This window comes from Xenopus tropicalis, chromosome 7 (assembly GCF_000004195.4).
Source record: "Xenopus tropicalis strain Nigerian chromosome 7, UCB_Xtro_10.0, whole genome shotgun sequence".
Lineage (NCBI taxonomy): Eukaryota > Metazoa > Chordata > Amphibia > Anura > Pipidae > Xenopus > Xenopus tropicalis.
In genome coordinates, this window is record NC_030683.2 from 101,745,557 (window position 1) to 101,769,809 (window position 24,253).

Consider the following 24,253-nt stretch of genomic DNA (forward strand, 5'->3'; position numbering starts at 1 on the left):
TTGCCTACCTTTAAAAAACATTCCATTAAATGGTTCTTTCCTAGTACTGCCAGTCTGGCACCACCCATTATTTGTTCTTAGGATGAAACATTCCCTGTAGCCTTCTGTAACTGCCCCCACCCCCTCACTTTGCCCTTCACCTGAGCCTAGGAAATTACCATCTGTAGCGCACGTTCATTTTTATTTTTTTTTTTTTAATTTGAAGTTTTTATTAGTTTTAGAGAACAAACATTTGTATATTTTGAAACACACAGTAGAATAGGTTGGTGTATCATATATTCATAGTAACATCACCTTTTTTTCTTTGTTATTATAAGGATGTCATTGAATAAGAAGAGATAGCAAGAAGTCTTTCCAAAGCCTTTCCAGAAAACTCCAGATTCCTCTACAAGGTTAAGTTCACCTCTCTTCAGCAACCAGCGCGAGGCAGAAATGAGTGGAAAAGGCTAATTTAGGAAAGCAAAAGAAAAAATGAATCCTTCTTCACAAACGGAATGGTCTGAAAGTCTGCCAAATGGTAACAAGGTTCATTCCTTGTCAAAAGGAAATCTGAGAAACCACCTTTTCATAATGACACATACATGAATATCACAATAGTCTAATTAGTATATAATACAGACACAGCTCTAAAACCACTTCAATATAGCATCAGATTTTAATAATCAGCCCTGTAGCTTTAGCTCATTTGCTGCTTGAAAATTTGTGACAGCCCCTAAGCTCGGATTTGCAAAAGCTGCCCAGATCACACTAAGGGGCACATTCACCAAAGTACGAGTTCGAATCCCGAAATGGGTAAAATTCGGATTGGATACGATAATTTCTGATGATCGCAAATATCACGATAATATCATATTGGCGATCTGAAAGTCACAAAATTTTCGTATAGAACGATCATAATTGGTAAAACCTTTCCGACTTTGATCCTACTGTGCATGATTTTGGAAGCCTCCCATAGGACTCAATGGCACTCTGCAGCTCCGACCTGGCTCAAGGAAAGTCATGATACCGAAGCTTAAATGACAATACGATTTTGTCGCAAAAATTTTGTCGCAAAGTACGAAAAAGTCTGATTCGGACTGATTGTACATTAATAAATCTGCCCCTTAGTATGTGCAAAGTTGCTTAACAAAATCCAAAAACCCTGTGCACAACTTTGAACTACATCTTGGGTCTCTTATCTGGAAACCCACTATCCAGAAATTCCAAAATTATTTGAAGGCCATCCCCCGTAGACTCCATTTTAATCAAACAATTTGCATTTTTAAAAAACTATTTCCTTGTTCTCTGTAATAACAAAACAGTACCTTGTACTTGATCCCAGTGAAGATATAATTAATCTTTACTGGAGGCAAATAATCCTACTGGGGATGCAACATTCAGTTTACAAAATATAGCAATTTTAGCCATATTTATTTTTAGGGATTAATTCTCCTTTGATGACTTTTTCTAAAATAGCTAAAAAAAAAAATGAAACTGGGAAGAGCTCTTGGTGCACATTTACTTTGCCCCAATGATAACACCTGCCGTACATAACAGACAATATTCTGAGCACAAAACACGGTTCTGTAAAAGTTATTCTGCCCAGTGTGTACATGAGAAAACATGGCCTCAGAGTTTTACAATTGAGAACAAACAGATGATGATAGCTGAATGCAGAATTAGCTGCTCCTTACTGTAGGTACAAAACCTAAGTAAATGCAGCTGCTCATGTGTATACTGGTTATGCATAAATATGGAAATACACTTTTTTTTAAAATTTTTGTAAACAGACTTCCTACCTTGATCTTTCCGAACTCAAGCTGCGTTTGCAGGGTGTACATCTGTTCTGTCCTTTCCATCTTCCGTGCCCCTTCATTGCACTGCTTAACCAACTGTTAACAGAAACCAATAGAAAAACATGTGTTTACCTATCTGCAAAGGGATTCAGGAGGTAATTGCTTGGTTCATAAAGCACCACAAGAAATTGCTTTTCTAATAACATATTTAATAAGCAACCAGCAGTGTCCCCGAGCAAACTTGCCTACGTATTTAAATAAACTTTATTTTCTGGATTTGACCAAATTTGGTCATTATCTTAGTAATAGAATTTTTTTAAATTGCTATGCATGGTGTTAATTCACATGCAAGGACTACATGAACCCCATGCTGTCTCTAATTTACCTTGGAAAAAAGCTCTCTGTTCTCAGTAAACGAGTGAGAGCATCGGGTCCATGTCAGATTGTGGACAGGACCTGATAAATTGCTTGTAGGGGAATCAGAAGCTGCTTCCCTCCAGCTGGCAGCTTATCGCTAAAATGTGGAGCTAGGAGACGCAATTAAATTTTCAGAGGTGCTTCTCACCAGGACAACTGGAAGCATTCTGGACAGGGTTCTACCACCATCTTACATTTAATTAGTAAGCAAAATTGTGTCCGAAATAAAATTTTTTTACACATAACCAGCAGATGATCCCTTTCTTAAACAGTGCTTATAACCTTAGGTCCCCTCCAAACTGCACCTGTCACTGGACTTGGTTCAAACCTGAAGGAAACTGGTGCAAGTATTTGGGTTCAGACAAGGCTCAACTCTGCATCAGTTCTGCTGTGATAGAAAATACATTAGTTTATACAAAAAGCAGTGCTAAAAAGGGCTCCAGCTAACCTTGCTTAAGGCTTTCAGGGCATGAGTTGTCTCTCCATATTCTTTAGTGCGCATGTCCATTTTTTGGCAAATAGTCTAGGGAAAAAAGCATACAACAATAACAAAAATCACAATTTGTTATGGCAAATAAATGTTGAGAATAAATTGCACCCATAGCTAAAAAGACCTTTTCTTTCATTATTCTAATATCATTAATCAAATCAAATTTTACTGCTTAATATGATATTTCAGCAAATTGTGTATCATGTTACTGCATAAATCAGTTCTACCAAGATGTTGGGAACCACAATTAAAGGTTGCCATACACAGGCAGATTTAAGCTGCCCATTATGGTCCTTCAGGTCGATTTTGTAGCTTATCTGCCCATGCACGGTTAATGTTGAGTCTAAACCCTGTGTAAGATCATTGCTGTAAAAAAGGCATGAGCAGTTGCCCAGATAATCACCAGTTCTACAGGATAGGGCAAGGCACATAATTCACTACTGCACCCAAGCCATGGAGGGATCAATTTCTGGAATGTGCCAGAGTTTTTCCTATTTCTGCCCTTTTCAATTCTGCCCTCACCCTTTTCCTGCTGTTTCTCCAAACTTACTTTTCCTCTGTTCTCTTCCACCATTTTTAATACATTTTCTTGTGCATACACTTTTTCTTTTCTTCATTTTTCTCCCCCCTTTAGTTTGTGGTTATTCAGCATTGGACTGGGTGAGTGGTGGAGAGAGATCACTGTATGAGATGTTTAATAACTTACTATCTGTAACTTTGTATATCAAGATTACTAACTAAAATAGAATCCTGGCAGGCAAGAGAGAGGGGTGCCACCAGAGGCAGAGAAGTTGGACGCAGCATGGGCAACTGCAGGTGTAAACAGGGTTCCCTTCTGCCTACACAACTGCATACTGTGCCTAAGTAATAGTTAACAGGGGCAAAGGCAATATTTACATCAACTGCTACAATGACAATAACAGATTGTAAAAAGGGTTGATGGGAATGATTCTGGGTGGGCCCACTAGTAGATGTTCTGGTACCCTGGCAGACCAAACTTACCCTATTCTTTTCTGTTGTTATTTCTTTTATCTCAACCCTTTCCCATTCCATTATGCCTTAACCAAGTCAGCTCAGACTAGGGAACATTTGTGCAATATGGCAGCTTCGCCACACGTTCAATAAATGTTAATGTAAATGTTCAGACTACTTACATCCATCAGTAGAGGAAGACGTGTAACTCTCTGCATTGGCAAAATTAGGAATGAAAACATGGGCAGGCCACCGCATTCCGCCTTCATTTCGATTTGCTTTAAGGTGTCTTTAAATGTCCCATTGGTGGACCTGAAATCGCCATACAGTGAGTTATGAACTGCAGTTACAGCAATGAGAAGCAAGGTGTGTTATTATAATGCATACAAAACATTTATCCAGAGAATAAGAAATCTATGGGGAATGTGCGTAGGAATTAAGGAAATCTGTATACATCCTTATATAGCTATATATTTTACCCTCACTATGCCCTAAATTTTGAGTCTGTCCACCCATTTTCATAAGCTCCCTAATTTGCATGGGATACTCCCAGCACCTAGAAGAAAACTGTGTGAACTCATAGTGGCTAATTTCTCCTCATTAAGACTCTATGAGCCAGATTCAGATTGACAAGAGAAATTGATCTCATGGTTTATCACATGAAAACTCCATAGAGGTCTGTGGGGAACCATGGAATGAAATCAGGAGGCGAGGTCCTCTCATTGAATGGAATGTGTCTGTATGTCTCTTACATGAGCCTTTGGAGAGTCCGTTGCTGGTACATTTCATTGGAGCAGTAACTCACGTAGGGCTGGAATTTATTCTGAGCATGATGTTCTACAATATCACTTATGTTGTCAATGAATGGGTTTTCTTTGTGCCTTTTCTCCAGGTCTTCAAAAAATCTTGAAATCAAAAAGCAAAACATCCAAGATCATTTAAATGAGACATAAAATGCACAGTGTACATTAATTTTTTCGTTAGTTTTCTTTCCATGATGTTAGCAGCCAAACACTGCTAATACCATAAAGGTTTAACATGAGTGCCATTTGGCGTTCTATCTGGGCCAGACAGAACTAATTAAAGTACTGATGCAGGAAGCAGTGTAAAAAATAAAGATGCTATATAAATATTTTTATATGCCCAGTTCTAGTAATTTAGCTACTGACGCATGGGTCACTCGGGAGGAAATTCAAAAGAGACTTGAACATGTAAAGGTAAACAAAGGTCCAGGGCCGGATGGGATTCATCCCAGGGTATTAAATGAGCTGAGCGCTGTGATTGCCAAACCTCTTCACTTAATTTTTCAGGATTCATTGAGGTCTGGCATGGTGCCGAGAGACTGGCGGATTGCTAATGTGGTGCCGTTATTTAAAAAGGGATCCCGTTCTCAGCCTGAAAACTATAGGCCTGTTAGTCTGACATCAGTAGTAGGAAAAATTTTGGAAGGGGTAATAAGGGATAGGGTACTTGAATACATTGCAGTTCACAATACTATTAGTTTGTGCCAGCATGGTTTTATGCGTAACAGATCTTGCCAGACTAATTTAGTCGCCTTTTATGAGGAGGTGAGTAGGAACCTTGATGCTGGAATGGCAGTTGATGTCATCTACTTGGACTTTGCTAAAGCGTTTGATACAGTACCTCACAGAAGGTTAATGATCAAATTAAGGAATATTGGCCTAGAACATAATATTTGTAATTGGATAGAGAACTGGCTGAAGGATAGATTACAAAGAGTGGTTGTAAATGGAACATTTTCTAATTGGACCAGTGTAGTTAGTGGAGTACCGCAGGGGTCAGTCCTTGGTCCTTTGCTTTTTAACTTGTTTATTAATGACCTGGAGGTGGGCATAGAGAGTACGGTTTCTATTTTTGCTGATGACACAAAATTGTGCAAAACTATAAGTTCCATGCAGGATGCTGCCGCTTTGCAGAGCGATTTGACAAAATTAGAAAACTGGGCAGCAAACTGGAAAATGAGGTTCAATGTTGATAAGTGCAAAGTTATGCATTTTGGTAGAAATAATATAAACGCGAACTATCTACTGAATGGTAGTGTGTTGGGGGTTTCCTTAATGGAGAAGGATCTAGGGGTTTTTGTTGATAACAAGCTGCCTAATTCCAGGCAGTGTCATTCTGTGGCTACTAAAGCAAATAAAGTGCTGTCTTGTATAAAAAAGGGCATTGACTCAAGGGATGAGAACATAATTTTGCCCCTTTATAGGTCCCTGGTAAGGCCTCACCTTGAGTATGCAGTGCAGTTTTGGGCTCCAGTCCTTAAGAGGGATATTAATGAGCTGGAGAGAGTGCAGAGACTGCAACTAAACTGGTTAAGGGGATGGAAGATTTAAACTATGAGGTTAGACTGTCGAGGTTGAGGTTGTTTTCTCTGGAAAAGAGGCGCTTGCGAGGGGACATGATTACTCTGTACAAGTACATTAGAGGGGATTATAGGCAGATGGGGGATGTTCTTTTTTCCCATAAAAACAATCAGCGCACCAGAGGTCACCCCTTTAGATTAGAGGAACAGAGCTTCCATTTGAAGCAGCGTAGGTGGTTTTTCACGGTGAGGGCAGTGAGGCTGTGGAATGCCCTTCCTAGAGATGTGGTAATGGCAGATTCTGTTAATGCCTTTAAGAGGGGCCTAGATAAGTTCTTGAACAATCAGAATATCCAAGGCTATTGGGATACTAATATCTACAGTTAGTACTAGTGGTTCTATTTATAGTTTATGTATGTTAGTGTATAGATTGGTAGGTGTGGGTTAGGTGTGCTGGGTTTACTTGGATGGGATGAACTTGATGGACACTGGTCTTTTTTCAACCCTATGTAACTATGTAACTATATGTAACTATGTAACTATATATATATAGTATTGTATACTAATTTATGAGAGTACCACTAATACCTTATATGAAGACCAACTACCTAGGGTAGTTCATATGTCCCTCATCACTTTTCACCTCTTCTCAGGGAATAGCTGTGTCTATGGGAGATGATAGCAGAGAGAGAGACAGGCAGCACTGAGGGACAATAACCTTGACATTCCTGGGCAGTGCCTTCCTATCACTACAAGCAGCACCCATAAGCTGAACATTTCCTATTCTTCTCCGTAAAAGCAGGCGATGGAAAATGATGCTGTGAATGCCACAAAACTCGATGTCTATGATAGGTCTGTATGCCTGTATGTGCACAATCCGTCAGTCATTACCACTGAACCTGTGCTTGTTGCACATTTGTATTTGCTGGCATCTCGTATGGATGTTCTACAAGCAGTTTCTTCCACTAATTCGGAGAATGCTAGAGACATCACGTGGCTACAAGTGGTATTGCAAGCAGCTTGTTAAATGAGCCAAATACAATAGCAAGCCTTTAAATAGAACAGATACTGCAGTTAATCCTTAGTCATAGGGTATCAAACAACTGACAAAACTAAAAGCAGTGTGTAGGCGTTCCACTGTACTAAGGCCAGTTCTTCAAGAAAGTCAAGAGTTCAAGGTCCATTCCATTTTACCAATGTCCGTCTTATCTGCAAACTGCCTCCTGGCTTTCAACCAAGCCCTTTCAGTGCCAGCATGAGTGGATTACCGTAACTGGAGCCAGGATTATTATCATTATTATTTATAAAGCACCAACATGTTCTGCAGTGCAGTAGAATAAATGGGCGTATATAATGAATATACAAACATGCAGCCTATAGCCGATACTTGAGAAAAAGAAGGTAATGCCCAAAAAGACCTTACAATCCAAAAGAGGGGACAGAGCCGGATATTTGTGTGAAATGGCTGTGACCCTTTTAATAACATTCTAATTACAGATAAAACCAACTGACATTTGAACAGAAGGTTTATTAGGGAATTATTGCCAGTTGATTCTAAGCTGGGGGACTGGTTGGTTGGCTACAGCCAGTGCAGGTGGGTTAGAGAGAAGTGGCTGGGGGAGTGGCAAGCCTGAACTTCAGTTGGGGTATGATTTAATTATTTGCTAATTTTGATATAACTCAATGAACAGCTAGGATAAGAGTTATTGGTGTATGCAACTCCATATATTCTTGGAACTATGGCTAAATTACTGACACAGCAGCTAACCTTTCAATGATTCAAGGGGGGCTTTGGCCACATTATAACTGAAATGGGGTGCTTGAGCCGACCATAAGCTGATGGCACATGTAGCGAGTATACTGGGAGAACGCTGCAGATTGCTGTGTGTGTCCAGACTGGGATTCCAAATAAGCCCTGACATTTCAAGTACACAGAGGTCCAAATAGCCACCCCGCATCTTACAGCAGCCCCTCTGGCATTGGCCAGAATCCATGGATTGCCAGTCTAGCCTATGTTTGCTGTGAGCTCTGTCTGGCATAATACATGCCTATATCTCAAAGAGCATTTTGTCTACAGTGCAGCCAATATAAACTATGCTGTGCAAGAGATTCCCCATACTTTAGTGTTCTTAATTCAAAGCTGCCAAGTTTAAGTGCTACCAGACCTCAAGAACATGATAGAGCGCAAGCAGTCAATTTAATAGGACAGACCCCATAGGAAGACATTTGGAGACCCCCCAGCACAGAATAATACCGCAATGGAAAATGGTTATTTTGCAACTCTTGGAATGACAAAATACAGCTTACCCAAAAGGTCGATACAACACAAAGGCTCCTTAAATATGTCTTCTGTTAGTCTTTAACATCTACCTGCTGTAAATTTACATTTCTGGAGTCTGCCCTCCTTAAAGAAAAGTGAACGTGGGGCTAATGGAATGAGACTTTATTGCTTGCAGAAATAAAGAGAGTAAAACAGCAAGTATCATAAACACAGAACTAAAGCCCCAAATAAAAGAAGATTAAAATAAAAACATCCATGCATGTACGGCTCATGGAAGTGCAAACAACTATAATTCAATGCAATCTGCCAATATATTCCCCCAGTGCAACTCTTTTCCAAAATCCCAGTTAATTGGATCTAACAAAAAGACAAAACATCTGTACCAGACACCAGAGGCATCAAGATTTGTGTCAAGTTTGTAAACTGCTTGAAAACGTCCACAATGTGCACCAAAGTGGAAAGGGGTAGGTTGGGCTATGGAAGTGCATGAAGACATTTTTGCCTGGCCATGGTTCAGCTAGTACATCCATACGTGCATTATATAAAAAGAGCTCTGCAGAGTACTGGTCAAGGCAATTGTTACATACTGGGCTCCCTGGTGCAGGCGCATTTTGCAAACTTAAATTAATGCTGCAAGGTCACATGACCTTAACGCAATAACATTTTATTCACAAATGATGTCCATTTTTGGGATTTTTCACACATTTGGTGGGCAAATTATAAACAGAATATAAAAACCAGCTGCAAATTGCAGCCGTTGGGCCAGCTAAGGATGCTGGATGGGGAAAGAAGCCCAACATGGGACCCAGTGATTAAAGCAGCATGGCCATGATGGCTTCAGCGGTTAGAAGCAGACTATCCTGGAGGTCAGGGCCTATTGACAAAAGCTTCCAGATATCCAAAAAGGAATTTCAACAAAGTAAAGACCAAATGAGGGGGTCATTACATGCTATCAACAAGCAAATCAGTCTCCTTGCTGCAACCTATTGTTTCTCTGGATCATGTTAGATTCCATCTCCCTCTTAATGGTGTCATTTCCAGCTGACGCCAAATTACAGACTGCACGTTTTGGATAACAGGACAAGGAACTACAATCATAAGCAAACAGAAGGTATTTGGTTACATTCATAGAATCAATGTGCTGCGATTCTGTACAGGTATTAGACCTCTCATCCAGAAACCCATTATCCAGAAAGTTTCGAATTATAGAAAGGCCATCTTCCATAGACTCGATTTTTATCAAATAATTCACATTTTTAAAAATGATTTCCTTTTTCTCTGTAATAATAAAACAGTACGTTGTACTTGATCCTAACGAAGATATAATTAATCCTTATTGAAGCCAAAACAACCTTCTTGGGTTTAATTATTGTTCAATATTTTTTTTAGTAGACTTAAGGTAGGAGATCCGAACTACGTAAAGACCCCTTATCCAGAAAACCCCAGGTCCCAAGCATTCTGGATAACAGGTCCCATACCTGTACCAGCTGCTAAATGACATATTATATCAAACATATGTACATAGTGTAGATATGACCATATTCCCCAATAAAGCTTGCATCTAATCCTTTTATCCAATTCACAGCACAGCCACAGAGCAAGGTATGTGTTTGGAGAGTGGGGGACCCATGCAAAACACAGGGTGAAAATACTACAGAGGCACCTAATCCAGGATTTAGTTTAAGCTTCGGTCAAAATGTAAAACTTTTTGCATGAATTTGGCTCAATAACTAGTCAAATATTTCGGGGAAGATTTGGTATTTGACAGAATCTAAAATGTGTAGATTTGGTGCATCCTTGGAAAATACAAGCTCTATGCAGAGATTGCACTGGCTGGGAATGAACCCAGGGCCCTGGAGCTGCAGACCAGTTATCCAGAAAGACATTTTAAACAGACACAACAACTTTTAATATCAATTTCACAGTACAGGTATAGGATCTATTTGTAGGCAGTAATCCACTCTTGATTACGTCTCCCACACTAAGAAACACAAGGGTGCACACCTTCGTACACAGTAAGTGCCAAGTAATCACACACAGTGCCCTTCCCTCTGATTGTCAGCCCTTTCTACTTTCAGCCTCCAGCACCTTTCCTCAAGGGAACTCCCCACCCCTGATTACAGGGCATAGCCCAATGGTGCTCTTGGGTCCCTTTTAACAGTCTTATGGGCATTAGCTGGAAGCATGCCAGGGTCCTCACTAAACCCTGATCTACACACTTGGGCACTAACTTGCGTGATACCCGCTGAGGTTCTAATGTCTTCTTTCTCCTTAGTGGGGCTCGTGCTGCCTGTACTAACTGTCCTTGTCTGTCTCACATTCCCAAGGATGAGTGTTACAAAAACTAACCCTATTCTAGCTTTTCCTGCAGAACTCACACCTGGTGTCTTCCTTCTTATAGCTGTATCTGCAGTCTCTAGTGTCCTCAGGCCCCATTCTTGCTGATGCACTCTCCTTTTTATACCCTCTAGTCACACCCTCCTAGAACTTCTGGGCATTTCCCTTCTCTCTCCACCTAGTGGCCAGGCACTAAAACTACAACTAAACCTGTTTAACCTAACATAAACTTATCCCAATACTGGTCAAACATTGCAATTACCCCCAAAATACTTTAGTGACCCCCTTACATATTATGCTGAATGCTTGGAAAACGCAGGGTTTCCTGGATAAGGAATTACTCTGTAATTTGAATCCCCACACTAAAAAAAAAATGATCACAAAATAAATACAATAGACTTGTTTTGCCACCAATATGGATTCATGCAGTTTAGTTACCACCAAGTACATCTTAGAATGAACTTTAAATGTTTTGAATACGCTGGTATTCTGAACCAAATACCAACTACTTTTCTTTTGTGGAGGGGAGTTTGATATTTATTTTAATATTCTGCCTTTTCTGACCTAAACTGTAAAATGCTAGCTGCTTGCCAAGGTCAGAGATGATGGAGAAACAATAAGGAGATTTAAGCTGAAGGCAGAATTAGATTTTTATAATTATTTCATTTTTATGAGTTGTTTTATTTTGTAGCTTCTTCTAGCTATTTATCCTATATCTCAAAAATGAGAAAAATGTTCCCTTTCATGTGAACAAAGCGGCCAAGCATGGAAACATTCAAGTCTCCGGCCCTCGAGTGAGCAAGGCCTGCACATTCCTCTGGAACAGAACTGAAGGGCTTCCTCTAATACTTTCCTTATGTCATGCATTGCCCCAGTGTCTCTGACCTCCCGGTTCTACAAGAGGGTGGATCCATTAGGGAATGAAGCGGCTTCCTATCTGAATCACATTCTTTCTTAGCACAGAAATATTCCCAGTAGAACTGTATTTCATGGGAAAACTACTAACTCAAAACAATCTATTTGACATATTCACTGATTATATGGCAAGGGAAAATATGCAGGCACCAACACAGGCAATAAGGCTCAAGTTTTAAAATGAAACGAGTAGGCACAACAAACGTTCAATCCAAGGCCTAATTACTTGGCTTGGGTTAAACAAAGGTATATGTTGGTACTTTAGCCCATTGGTACTTTAGCCCCCAAAAAAACTAAACATGACATGCAAGTCTAACAGAGAAAATGATGGCTGCTACCGTTTGCTGACTTCCTGTATCTCTGCAATGTTGGAGAAGAGATGGTGGTGTTCAGTGTTGGTAATGGTTTGTTTTAGTTCTTCAGATTTTTTGAAGAGACGGACGAGGATGCCCAAGCTGTGCTGGTAGGAGTATTCAGATGTAATGATCTCAAATATTGCCTGGAACAATTCAAAGCTTCTGTTAATGGAAGTGCAAGTTGCAACTTGTGTATGCACACCTCGTAGAACTCACTCAGTAAACTGCACTTGGACTAACTGTAACTGTTATTGGGTTCTAAAAGTCAGATGTAAGTCCTATTTATATTAAACATCCATTTGGACCATGGTATTTTCCTGCTATATTGCACTCTCCAAGCCTACATCCGACACCAATAAAAGTAATTGTTGAAAGTGCCTCTGTACTGATTAGTACAAAGAACTGGTCCATTAATTTTAAAGAACAGTGTCACTGGGTGTGCAAATGCAAGACACAGAGTAGTTATCAATAGGGCAGTGGTAGTTGTTAGCAGGAGGGCTGCCATCTTCACCTACTTACTCAGGCATCCCCTGTGCCAAATTCACTTTTCCAATAAATTCTGTACTGCATATGCACCAATTCTAAAAATGTACAGAGGATGCCTAGGAAGGCAGAGGGCAGAGTGGCAGGCCCTCCTACATGGAAGATATGTACCAGCCCAGGGTAAGAGGTAAGCAAGTCACCCCCAGCAAAACACATTGCGGAATAGAAAAAGTGTACGGAGCACCAAACATTGCTGGATAAAAATCACTGTTTATTTAATACATTTAAAAGCAGGCTATGCAAGTATATATTGGACCATATGCTTAACGCGTTTCATGGCATTGCGCCACTAAACGCGTCAAGCGTATGGTCCAATATATACTTGTATAGCCTGCTTTTAAATATACTAAATTAACACTGATTTTTATCCAGCAATGTTTGGTGCTGCGTACACTTTTTCTTTTGTATTGGCACATGGTTTATGCTGTCTGGGTGTCGGCATTACGTGTAGCACAAGCAGAGCTGTGACCGTGAATAATTTTTATTTTCAAGTGTGGAATAGGAAAGCAAGTATGTGGCTAATGCGCAGGGACCTTAATTACATTTGATTTTTTAAACACAACACTTAAACATTAAAAATAACACATGGCTGGACAGGGCCAGCGGGACACAGAACAAATCTGGTGGGCCCCAGCAAATATGGACCCTGCCGACCCAGACCCGATCCATACCTGCCCTCCCCCATCACTCCCCTGCTGCCCTCCCCCGACTGTGGCAAAAGTAAGTATAAGGTGCATGTGCAGGAGGGCACACAGAGTGGGGTGCAGAGGCCCAAAAGGGGGTGTGGAGGCCCCTGGGGTAGCAGGGGCCTTGTACACCCCAGTCGTACCCTGTTGGTGGAGGGCATTGTGATGTTGGGGATTAAGAAATTGAGAGGAAAAAGGAATATAAAGAAAATAGTACTGATATAGGATCTATTATTAAAAACCCCTATTTTTTTTATAATTTAAACAATTTTCCTTTTAATTCTGTAAGAATTAAAAAAACACTGCATATATGGTGATAAGCTATATAAACTAATGGTCTATACTTATATATATACTGAGGTAGCCGAAACGTTAGTCTTCTCAATAAACACCAGAATAATTCTATAAGTCCTGTGAGTGCGGATCTCTTCACTGCTTTATATATATATATATATATATATATATATATATATATATCAATCCAAATGGTGTCCACACTCCAAGGCTCAATATTCTGCGGGGTGCTAGCCAAAATTATGTATGCATAGAAAATAATCATCTGTGGCCAGCACACCCTTCAATGTTTTATCAAAATTTTTTTATTATAGATACATTGTTAAAACCAACGTATGTGCGTGAAAAATGCTTGAAGATTATTCCTACCTCTTGGCGCTTCCGCTCTTCAGGGGAAATCTTGTTCAAAATTCCAGACTCTTGTACCTGTAAATGGAACAATTTTATTCATGGGACTACCGTATTTGCGGATCATCACCCACCACTAATCCAAGACTGCTGAAATCTATGTATCACTACTAGCTGAATATTCGTCAGGGTTAGAACTCACAAATGGCCTGCAGAACAATCTAAAATTCTGATGTGAGGTGATAGTGATTGATTTGGGAGCTTAACCTTAAATGGTGCATACGCCTTTTGTGCCACATAAATGACAGTAATGTTCAAAAGCAAATACGAACAAATATTGTTCTCTGTGTATGTATACCAGTCATTAAAAGGATATATATAGTAATACATTTCTCAAAACATGAACTTCCTTTCTGAGCCAAGTCAGTTGTTTTTCCCTAGCTGGTAAATGGGAGGGTGCAATAAATAAGCCGACATCATGATTCTAGTGAGCAATCCTTGATTACATTGTTTGAACTGGGCAGGAGCGTGCTCTCGGTATGTGTACATAATAAATGGACTTGATGTATTGCCCCTTCTCAGCTTAACAAATGAACTCTCCCTGTGGGAAGTAAACAATGCAGGAAAGCAATTTAAGGCTGGGATGGGTCACATACTCCCCCTGGATTCATCCTGCCGCCCACTGACAGCTCAATATGGCTCCCACACAGATGCGCCCTCTGTACTGCATGCATAGCCCCTTTACTTTTCTGGCAGTACAAACAGCACACATCTGTGTTTAACACTCCTATTCCTATACTGTTTAACACATAACAGGATATATATATATATATATATATATATATATATATATATATATATATATATATATATATATATATATATATATATATATATACACAATATATAATCGTGTTTAAAGACTCCTTAATGATTACACTGGGAGAGCTGAATAGCCACATTGCCATCTACTAGGCACTTCATTAAATAAAACATACTGAGCTCCAGGATGAAAAGGGAAAGACAATCACAACAATTTTGCAGTTCTGTGACAATGGCATCTCTTGTTTCTAGGTTTTATTATACCTGGGCGTCACCCTGACAAGCACACAAGTCAGTTTCCCCCCTCTAAAAGGTCGGTTTGGCAGTACCCATGGGTTGTACAAGGATTGTAGCCCCTAAAGGATCCATAAGTAATTGCGCAGGGTTGTCAATCTGGAGCTCCATGGGCCAGATGTGGCCCTCATGGCCCCCAGTCTGATCCTCAGACTTCACATCATAATTTGAATTTAATTTGGCCCTTGAACATGCTATATAGTTAATAATCGGCTACATTACAAGTGGCTACATGTAATAAGTTGGACGGCACTTCCCAAGTGAAACTTCCCACTAAAACCCAGATACATCTTAATATCAATGGCACTGTATTTGGGCACCTAAAATCTGGGTTCCAACAGGGAGGCCACCATTCTCCTCTTCCCCTCAGGCTACGCTTAGTGTATCACTCTGGGGTTCCAGTATAAAAGTACCTTGCATCCCGAGAACAGCTCAATGCGCACAAGCAATGGAGGAAAAGGAGAGGCATGAAGAAAGAGGGCAGCAATGCTGGAACCCAGAGAGTACGCCCTGTTAGAATACAAGGTCAGGGCCACAGGTTTGGCGCAGCAGTTCACTGCCCTAAGACAATGACCCGCTAACCACAGGAGGTGGCAGAGCAATCCTATGCCCCAATATGATACCAAAGAAATTACATTTTCTATTGTCATTAACTGTCCTTAAACAGCAAGATAAATTTCAAAGTAAAACCTTATATACCCAAGAAGGCGTTGGACATTTACCACAATTCTTTGGTCTAAAAGTCTCAGAATAGTATATTTTCTCCTAACAAGTCCATGGTTAAACAATATGTTTAAATATAAAGCCTTAGAAAGCATGGGATATTACCATATACAAATATCAGAGAGGCAATGTACATGTGTGCCTACAAGCTACTAGTGTTTGTCTGTAAACATTGCACGAAAAGCTCTTCAACCTACAGAGAAACTGCACCCAGTAATACATTAAATACATCAGGGGCTAAAGATTTTGTGTTATGACATTGCAGTTCAGCATCTGGAAATTAATATTACAGCCCTCCAGCAGTGTTTAAGCACAGATTCATTGACCCAACTATGCGACATTATAGTGCAGTATTTCTCTGAGGATAGAGGTTTGTTTGGGGAGATGGATTCAACAGTTTATGGGGAAATATATTTCATATAATATTATATAATGAGCGACTATCGGTGTCAAACAAGTCTCAAACATAAGATGGACTTCAATAGAAATGAGGTTTAGCTGGGAGGGTTAATCTGCTTACATACCCTTACCTAGTGCAATTACTTTGATAGCTCACGGAGTTGTGAATATGTAATACACAAATAAATAGCCTTTCTCTTGTACTTGCAGCCGACTTTCTGCCTGGACAGCCAACAATAACTTTTTATTCACTACAAGCCAATCTAAACCCAGTAGACATATATATACAGCACTAGCTATATAGTTCTGAGGAGCACCACGCACCTAGTATTCTTCCCCCCCCCCAGCTCAGTGCAGGACACAAAAACATTCTTGTTGTAAACAATGATATTGTTCATGGCACATCATATTACTGGACATACCTCAGGAAGCTGGCTCCAGATTAGCTGGGCAGGCCGATAGTTCTTAACCACTATGCCATCATCTGGCACCGGCTGCTCTGCCTCCCCCTTTTCATCCAGCAGGTCATCATCGGATTCCTGATTGTTGGAGTTGAGTCCTCGCTCCCGGAACTCTTGGTACAGCCGTGGGTCTGGAAAGAAAAGCCGGCTTAGGAAAAGGAGAAAGCCTTCAGATATATCCCTGGCACATGCAGAAGCTTCTCCCTGCTCTTTACCCGAAGGATTCAAAGTAGAGTCTGATAGACTCTCCTTTGTCCACAACAATGGCCCAATGAGGGAAAGTCGATGGAACATCCTAATGTTGTTGTTCCCCAGTTAGACTGGCATCTGAAGCCTGCCTTAAGTCCCTCAGCAGCTTTCTTGTCTGCCGGAGGAAGGTGGTAACAAAGTGTAGAATTTAACATCAGTATTCCAGGGTGGGGCTTGCACATTCTATCCTTCTAAAAAGGCCCCAATGGCTAAAGGTTTCAGTCACCTGTCACACAACGACTTTATCAGGAAAATTAGGGAAAAGGAACTTAAAACATGCAGTGACATTTCTAGTGAATGTTTGTGCATAAAGCACCGCACTGAGTTCTACAGGTCTCACAAGCAAATGCCTCCACTGGTAACACAATGGTTAAACATGTTTTACAACTTTTAGCCGCTGAGCACATGATCTTTGTATAAAAGGGTGTACTGTACAGCAACAAAGGCATGTTTGTGTAGCAGAACGAGTTTCACTTGCTTTGGGCAACAGGCACACAACTTTGTGGGTGCAAGTTACAGAGTGATATATAAATAGGTGTAGGGGCAGGAACTACAGACCCCTAGGATGCATTAGTCTGATTAGGGAACATATTGCCAAAGGCTGAGGCATTCAAAATTGACAATAGTACATAAGCGCAATGTCTAACCACTAGATGATGTTTTACAGCCATCTATAGAAAACTGCACAGTTCGGGGAAACACTGGCACTCAAATTCCTAAAGCAAAGGTTTAAAACGGAGAAACAATTTTCTGAATGTTTACAGATTTGTTTATTTGGGAGTGTTGGTAGGTTTCCTGGTAATACTATTGAAGACATGAACCTAAAGGCCAAGCCATCACCTGATCATCTGTTACTAAAATAACATGTTTACTTTCCAAAAAAACTACTGAACCATCATACAGCATAATTTTGTACTGAAGAGCATAAAAGGAAATTAGAAGTCACAGAAGAAGATTAGACGCATTATTACATAGGGGAATGAGCCAAACAGACTCAGTGGCCACATCAGAGCTCAGGCTCTGGCAGTTATTGCACTCTCTAACCCCTCTGCCTATATGATCACTGAATATCCAAGTAACTCTATTATGTACAGAGCAGGTATATTATGACTTGTAGCAGAACTGTTCACTCTGTTTCATGCAGTGATTATTTTATCCACTATGCTAGATGTCTAGATACTGATGCATATATAGATATTCTTAATTATATAGTGTTTCTATATATATATATATATTATTAGTAACACTATATAATTAAGAATATCTATATATGCATCAGTATCTAGACTTTAATGGTGAGCAACTATGGCCCACAGATCTGTAGCTTGACAGCCCTGGGCTATATAAGGATTTTTCGAATCAAGAATGTTGTTATCTGCTACTTTCTCATGACTTATTGTATTATTACTCCTCCCTTCTATTTTTTACTTTCTGTACAATAAATAACAGGTAGGGCCCGCCAGTTTGGCAGATGCTTTATTCAGTAGTTACTGCAGACAAACACTACGGAAAAATTGGTTTCTAGGTTATTTGCTGCAGTTGCACTCCTTCCATGTCCGTGACAGAGCAATGGCAGAACCTGTTTTGTGCTTCAGATTTGTCCATTTTCAGAAACTAAATTGCACAGAAAAAGATACAACAAAGTGCTGCCATCAGAAACCCATTCATCCTTTGGCCCAGGTAACCAGGGGTCATTTATAAACACAGAGCAAAATTGCATATGGGGAATACATCTCTGATTGGTTGCTATGGTTTACTGCCAAGATGCAAATTTGCCCAATGTTTTAAATTGTTGAAGCAAGTGGCCACTATAGATAAACAGGGAAATGCGAGTGTGCATAGGAATTACTCTGCTCTGGTATTCATACAATGCAATATTACTTAATCACCAACTCATAGGCGTCAGATATGCAGGAACCAACCGCTCTACAGCAACAGCAAAAATGGCTTTTTTGGCAGGAAACATTTAAAAGGCAGTTCTACCCCTATGTACGTAGGTATATTTCCTTTACAGGAAACTTTGGGTGATTTAGGAAAATGAAGCACCATGTATGCCTTCCCCCAGCGATTCACTGTCAGTGGGAAGGCATCTGGTCTAGATCAGTTGTCTGCGAAAGCATAGATTTAAAGGCAGGCGACTAATCTCCCCATGTGCCGATGCCCTAAAGATAAGTAGATAAAAAGAATGCAATGATAAAGGAATGCAATGTCTAGTAACCGTTTTCCTCGCATAAGGAATATTTTGTGTAACACCCACTAATGACAAATATCACTAATCCATATGTTGACTGGACATTTGTTTCTAAAACCAGCTCTCCCAGCATGTTCCTAGCCTTCCTTACAGAGGACATTGAAGACAAATAAAAACCCCACCACACTAGTGGTATTACTCATGGCACGGGATTTCTTGATGCATCTGGTCTAAAGTTTTCGTAAATATAAGCAGCACGGGTGTTCCTCTATGTACGTTTCTCTGGCTAACCAGGCATACATAGTTACCGACATAATGAAATATACATTACACAACATACATACTAATTTATCAGGTGATGCTTTATAATATGCAGTAAATGCAATGAATAGATTAGATCCCTTCAGTAAAACAATCCAGGATTGGGAACTGTTAGGGGCAGATTAATCAAAATGGGAGTTTAGAGCATATTTATCAAATAATAAACTCAAACTTTCACCCATTGATAAATATGCTTCTGAAAATCCCATAGGAATGGATAGAACGTGGGTGAGTTTTTATGTATTAAGCTCTAAACTCACATTTTGATAAACAAAGACAGATACTTATATTCAGCCCATGGGCGTTGTTTGGACCTCATTGTACTTAGAGTGGTCAACCAAACCCTTGTCATGAGGGAGATAATGATCCAGTCTGGAACCTTTCTAAAACTTTATTTCATAATACCATTTATCGTGAAGACAACTTGGTGGCACAGAAGCCTTTAATAAAACTCAAGGAATATGCTAGGCATGGGCAAATATAAGAAATTTATCAACTTTAATCTTCAATATTCAAAAAAAAAATCTGCAGCTCCCATTACATGGTCTGAAACAGAAGATGTGGGGACTTGTGGCACCAAGCAATGGGTAATGGTTCTCTGTGGAAAAGCCCCCTAACAGTAGTTACATTCTATGTAGGCACCTGCATTGAGATCTGTTACATGGTGTGTATCCAGCAAAGTCTCCCCTGTAGTTAAGTGCTCTGTACACATAGAATATGTAAAGGAAATACATACACGTAAAGCCATAATCATGGGCGGCAGGCTGGGAGAGGCACAGAGGAATCCACCTTCCCGTCCCCTACTTTTTATGACCCAATGACTGGAATGCCAGTGGGTGCAGGCCACAATGGCACCCAGCACATACCACCTGCTCTATTGCACAGGGCTGCTCTACACCTACAGCCAGATTTTCAGTCTGGTACTACCCAGGTGCAGACAGCAGCAGAACCCCAGATGTAAGTGAGCACGGAGGGCGATGGATTTGCACCAATTAGAGCTGAAGCACTTGTGGTAAATATCAGCGGTGCCCGAGTTTTACAATGCAGGAAAGCAGCATGCGGGTCTGTTTCTTGTATTTTTAGCCCCCTCAGTGTATACAAACACGTATAATGCTACCCTGCATCGCAAACCACTGCTGACATTTGCAGGCAGCCGCTTGGAGAGTTGGTATCCACGCAAAAGAGTGTCTATTTTTTTAGAAAAGCTTCAGATTTTAAATGAAGCATAGTTTATTAGTCTTGAACATAAAAATAATACACTATTTTCCCTCACTTTCTGAGTGTATTTGCATGTGTGATGACTATAACCAGGCATTTCATGTAAAAGCAAAGTGTTCCTGGTCACTCCAACACCCCTGTAGTGGTGTCAGGGTTCTTAAAACCCTTATGTAGCTTGGAGCATAGAACCATTGTATGAGAATAAACCGGTTTGTATTATGCAATATTTATTTGTTCACAAGTTCTCTTCCCAGACAGGAATCATACCTTAACAGTGCCAAACAACTGGCTGGGGATTCTGAGACTTTAAAACAGTTCAGCAGAAAATCTAAAGATGGCAAACCCTTAATGGCACCTTCACATTTTATTAAGTATGCAGCTTTCCTTGGCAATTATATACCAGATGTGAATACATGAGTTCCCAAGATCCAGCTATGCCTTTTCTCTACAGATGGATGCTGGGAATTGTAGTCTCATCTGAAGGAGAGCAGACTGGGCATTACTGGCTGTACTTTTGTACTGTTGGCCAAGTATATACAAGTCTAGGTTCTATATAGCCCGCAGCTGACCTTAGTCGTTTGTGCCGCCTTTTTACAGGTACAGGCCTGCTGTCATTCCATTGTTACAGAAACAGGTTTGTACATGAGCAGGCTCAGGCTCAGTTCAGCTAATCATTATACAATAGGCCTGATACAGGAGTACGTTCCCATGCCTCTCTCAATAGGCACTGACTAAGCATCACAAGATAAAAAAAGGACTGCAGGTGCCCATTAACCACTGATAGCCAAGGGCAGGCTGACAGTTATAGTTCGGCTACATCACCAGTGTAACTGCAAATTGAATGCTTTTGTACACAGTATTCAAAAAGCAGCACCCATTGACATGTTTTTTTTTCCCCACAATGCAGAATTTATTTTACACAGAATTCTGCACCTGCCTAATTTAACATTGCTGCAAATCTGGCACAGTTGCACCGAATGCTTTCAAGGTCTGCCTGGCGTCATTTCTGTTGTTCCGCTTATAAGTGACGCATGTGTCCTGTTTTTTGGCACAACTGAACTGTGTTAATTGATGGCAGATACTGAGGGATCCCTGGAGCTACCTCCTGGTCCAGTGGTGGGGGCTCCAGGCTTTCCCTGCCTGTGCCCACAGGTGCAGCAACAGTCGATTCGGAACAGAAGGCAGAAAGGACTGAGCAGCGCAGAGAACAACAATATGGAAGTGCAAGAAGTGCATTTTGGCACAAGTTCCAATAATAAAAGTGGTTTAACAAGTAACTGACTGAAGGGAAATGCAATGATCACAAATGCCCTTGCAGACATACATGAGCCCTATAATGTAACAGGGGGCAAATCTATTTATAAAGTGCCTACATATACTGCAGCGCAGTATGCAATAATATGCAAACACATACAGTAGGTAATGAGGCCCTTGCCTTATTGTCCTTATACTGTGTATCCCACCTCCCGCCACAAACTCATATTCTTTACACAGTAAGCATATACCTACATATATTATTAGTATATACCTCTATATCAGAACTACTTATAATCCTCTTATTTGTCATACAGCTCACTGGCACAAGACATTATACAGAGCCAAACAGACTTTCTATTAATCCACAGAAAAATACATCACAAGGGGTCAGATGGCTGTTGATCGAGAAGTGCACATCTGGCATTTGTACAACTCACACGTTGTATGGGTAATAGGACAGTACCAGAGGGAACCTGTTTAGCCTGTTAGGCTTAGTCACATGTATTGTTAGTGGATAACAGGTCTGGAATGGGAATTAAAATAGGCCCTGGCATTTCAACTACACAGAGGCCCAAACAGCCCCCACCAGCCCAATAAATAGTAATTGTCTATGGCATCTTACAGCTGAATCCACAGCATTTGCCAGAATCCACAGATTGCCAGTCCATCATATCCTACCCCAACAGCTCTGAAATCCTCTCCTCCTACCAATAACACTCTCAGGAAGTATAAAACTGTTAATATCATGACAGTAAAAGAAAAAAAAAAAGATTATGATATATATATATATATATATATATATATACACACACACACACAATAATTTGCTGTTGTGTCATTCAGAAGAAAAACACAACACAGGAAATGGTCACCATGTGACTCAGCTGTTTGTGTCTGGGTACAGTGTAGTAATTGCCTTTTGTATTGCTCATTGTGTATCTGGAGCACTACTCAGTAGTTGGGTTACTGTTTAACTCAGCATTGTGTGTCTAGAGTAGATGTACGGTTGTGGGTCAGCATTGTGTATCTGGAGAATGATACCATAAGCAGCCACTGTGCGTCGGTCAGCATTGTATATCTGGAGAAAGATGAGATATATTCCAAGAACATCATAGAAAACAAATAAGGTGCTCAGCACCTAATTAATTTGCAACCTGGGCTTCCAAGACTATCTAGAACACCCAGTGCCTCTGTCTAGCCCCCACTAAAATAATTTTTTGACCCCCATCCCAAGCAATCTGTAGCTTGAAAAGGGGGGAGGGCTTGCAGGAGTGGGTGGAGTTTGGTTGAATTGTGAGTGGGGTTAGTTACAGCACTATGGAGCATAATTGGGGTCCTGTGTAAGGCCATTTTTTTCTTTTAGGGCTCCATTCAGCTTATTGGCGGGGCCTTCTACCCACGGGATTAGAAGACCAATGAGTTAATATCTAGGGGCCCCTGAGAGGTTGGGTCCTGCTGTAGTATGGAACCCTGTACTTCCTGAAGTGACACAGTGACCGCTTACGGCAGTGATCCCCAACCAGTGGCTCGCGAGCAACATGTTGCTCCCCAACCCCTTGGATGTTGCTCCCCGTGGTCTTAAAGCAGATTATCATTTTTGAATTCTTGGCTTGGGGCAAGTTTTGGTTGCATAAAAACCAAGTATAATGCCAAACAGAGCCTTCTGTAGGCTGGCAGTCCACATAGGGGTCATTAAGTAGCCATAAGTAGCCAATCATAGTTGTCATTGCTACCCCCAGGAAACTCTTTCATGCTTGTGTTGCTCCACAACACTTTTTCCATTTAAATGTGGCTCAGGGGTATAAAAGGTTGGGCATCCCTGGCTTACGGTATCATTCTCCAGATACACAATGCTCACCAGTAACCAGCTACTGAGTAGTGCTCCGGATACACAATGAGCAATACAAAAGGCGATTCCTACACTGTACCCAGACACAAACAGCTGAGTCACAAGGTGACCATTTCCTGTGCCATGTTTTCCTTCTGAGTGACACAACAGCAAATAATAGTATAGAGCCCCAGATACTCAGTTGTGGCAGGCATACACTGCTGAGTAATACCGCGGCCATACACTGTGTGACGTACAAATTACATTGACAATAGCTGTAACTTTATAGCCAATACACAGGAGTAATGGCAGCCTTTGCAATATATGTACAACGTATAGTGAGGCTCTACCTAACTCAGTGTTGCAGGGAATGAGTCATGATCCCCCAAGGACTAAATACGGATACATTTTTCAATCCAGAATTACCAAGTGGCAGACTATTTATCCTATTAAAAAATCCGACTTCCCATTTACTAGTTACATTGATTTTTCCCCCACAGATTTCTGTATTGCTTGAAATTCCATATGGGACCATGGCTAAACAAAGAAAATAACTACAAACCTCCAAAATACACATTACTTTGAACTGCATGCAAAGAAAATACCATTCATGTTAATGGATGTGGCCAGTGGTAGTCTCCCAACCCTAGAGGTAAGTGACGATTAAACTGCACAAAAACAACTCATGCCAGCATATGACACATACATCTCCTTTATTTGCAGTTAAATATGCATTTTTATCAATCTAATAAT

The 24,253-nt window shown here is 40.5% G+C and overlaps 1 protein-coding gene across 3 annotated transcripts in view; it reads right to left on the bottom strand.

The window, feature by feature from the left end:
• arhgef16 (Rho guanine nucleotide exchange factor 16) overlaps nt 1–24,253 on the bottom strand; it is a 52,469-nt gene that overhangs the window by 10,948 nt on the left and 17,268 nt on the right. For 2 of the 3 annotated variants that reach the window (XM_012966640.3, XM_012966639.3), the window contains exons 4-11: nt 16,398–16,567; nt 13,759–13,815; nt 11,849–12,009; nt 4,407–4,559; nt 3,837–3,966; nt 2,641–2,715; nt 1,779–1,871; nt 295–446 (exon numbers count right to left, since the gene is read on the bottom strand). In XM_012966640.3, coding sequence (XP_012822094.1) covers nt 295–446; nt 1,779–1,871; nt 2,641–2,715; nt 3,837–3,966; nt 4,407–4,559; nt 11,849–12,009; nt 13,759–13,815; nt 16,398–16,567 — 991 coding nt within the window. 3 annotated transcript variants of the gene reach the window in all.